This window comes from Antrostomus carolinensis, unplaced genomic scaffold, assembly GCF_000700745.2.
Source record: "Antrostomus carolinensis isolate BGI_N321 unplaced genomic scaffold, ASM70074v2 scaffold24053, whole genome shotgun sequence".
NCBI lineage: Eukaryota > Metazoa > Chordata > Aves > Caprimulgiformes > Caprimulgidae > Antrostomus > Antrostomus carolinensis.
The window spans coordinates 32,587-34,897 of NW_010304817.1; the positions used below are offsets into that span (position 1 = coordinate 32,587).

At 37.6% G+C, this 2,311-nt stretch overlaps 1 protein-coding gene across 2 annotated transcripts in view; it reads right to left on the reverse strand.

Annotated features, from left to right (window-relative positions):
* The window catches only part of NR2C1 (nuclear receptor subfamily 2 group C member 1), a 28,743-nt gene that overhangs the window by 22,563 nt on the left and 3,869 nt on the right, over positions 1-2,311 (reverse strand). The window contains exon 2 of one of the 2 annotated variants that reach the window (XM_010164602.1): positions 1,568-1,798. The exons of the other annotated variant lie outside the window; for it this stretch is intronic. Coding sequence (XP_010162904.1) covers positions 1,568-1,798 — 231 coding nt within the window. The remainder of the gene's footprint in view (positions 1-1,567; positions 1,799-2,311) is intronic. 2 annotated transcript variants of the gene reach the window in all.

Here is a 2,311-nt window from a genome sequence, read left to right on the forward strand (position 1 = left end):
TGTTGCACACTTCTCATCTGGTTCGTACTTATGTCGAGGTTTACTTAAAATACAAAATGTATAATACCACTAAACATGCTTAAATGCCCCTCAATAGGATTGACTTTTGTTACTGCTCCCTGTTCATAGCAATCAAATTCTCTGGAACAAGGACCTTGGATGTACATCCCTAAAGATTTGTGAGTTTCAAAAAAAATTGATGATACAGAGATGTTTTAAGCTTGCACAACATGTAGGTAGTGAACCAGAGCAGCGGACTGGCTCCCAGAGGAGCATGAACTAAAAAGATCAGGGGTCTTCAGTTGAAAAGAGATTACTTGAAAGAGGATGTAACAGTGATTTATAAAAACACTAGAATCTTTCATAGCTGTTTCTTATACTGCAAGAGACATCTAATTAAATAGTTCTCTCAGAAGATCAAATCAACTAAAGTATTCTTTGCACAACATGCAATTATACTATAGGATCTTACATAGACTAAACCATATATGGTCTATATAAATAACAAAAAAGGTTGTTAAACTTTAGTGGCAGCTATCAAATATGATGGTCTCACTGCAATCTCCAAATCATGAGGCTGCTCTACATCATCAACTAATGGAAGTGAAAGGATATGCTCAGAAGTATCATTATTTACAGTTTTTAGTATTTTTCCTTAAGCAACTGTTTCTGGCCATTGTTTAAGTGTAAGATACAGGACTAAATGGACTATAGCCATCCTACTGTTGCCTGGCCTATTACACTGATGTATTTTAACAGCAACATAAACGCACATGAGTAAACAATATGCAGTAACTATGCTTTAGCTGGAGTGCAGTAATCTACTTTATGCTGAAGGAGCTCACATCTCCCAGGTCTTCTGTGCATGTTCTTCACGCTATTCACATCGGTGCCATCCCATTCTTGCCACATGAGGATATGGGGCAGAAAGCTTGGAAGTTGGAGGGTTAGAACCAAGGAAGCAGCACATTCAATGTGCATGAGAGAAAGGTGCACTGGGAGTTCAGGGAGTTCAGGGAGTTACAACTCCAACTAGTTACAGTCTCACATTAGTAAACCCAAAACCTTTAGTGTTATTTCCCTGCCCTCACTGAGTAATGTACTTCCCTGCTAAATAGTCGCGTGGAGAAACTACCTTGGAGAACAACTCACACAGCTGAACAGTAGTTACAACAGCGTACAAAACTGAAAACAAGCAGAAGGAAACGTTAAGTAATAAAGACAAGGGAGAAAAGAGTATGTTTTCAACAATATATGAAAACAGATGGAGAGTCAATGAAGCAGAAATAAAGAAGGACTTTTGGTACGGCAGGAGCTGTAAATAACAAAAAACCAGTATTATTTCTAATCTCATGAGCCAGGGTATAAATTTTAAAAGCAATAAATTTACAAAAAAGATAAGTTTTTTTCATAATTTGTAAGAATCCATACTGAGTCCTAATGCAAGGAAAAGTATACCATTAAAAAAAACCTCAAAAAAGGAGAACCCAGACAGACATATTTGGAAATAAAACATCTCTTCTTATCCCATTTGAACCAAAATTATTAAATAAAGTGGATTATCTACCTGGATGTGTTGTGCAGATATATCAGGGGATGCAAAAAACAGTTGGTTGACACCTGCAGCATCTGGAGTTGCTAGGATAACTTTTCCTGGAGTGGAATCTTGTCTGGCAAGGATCACCTTGCTTGGGGTAGAGCCATCGTGATTTGTTAAGATGAACTGCTTGCCTGCTGAGCTCTGATCAAGTGCTGTAACAATCTGAATCTTCTGGCCCGTCTGCTGATCTGTGACAATCTAATAATACATTTATCTCAAATTGTTATGGTAATTTTAGTTCACCTTTGAAGCCCAATCTGGGCACTTGAAGAAAACGGGAATTTTGCTTTTAACATTTGTGAAGCAGGATCGTCTTCCCCTCTGTCACACAAGAGTGAAGTAAACTCAGGCAAAACCTTGCATGTTCACTGTTATCTGAAACACACTTCAATCAAGGGTGTTTGAAGTCAAAACCTGAATTCATACTCAAGTTTTACAACTGGCCCCTGCTTTTACAACACTACCGAAACCCTCGACCATTCCTGCACCCAGAATTCAAGGTACATCTATAGCTCAGCCCTAGGACCTGTCAGGTTAAGTAAGCATCAAACAGCAAGAAAAGCAATAATCCTGTTGCACCTCTATAAACATTTTAGACTTCATTTTTTGGGGGGACTTTTTTTACATATATATTTCTAAACAAAGATTGTTTCCTGCAAACTATTTTTGAATTACAGATCAACAAAATAGCTCAAATTATTTTTTTTTTCC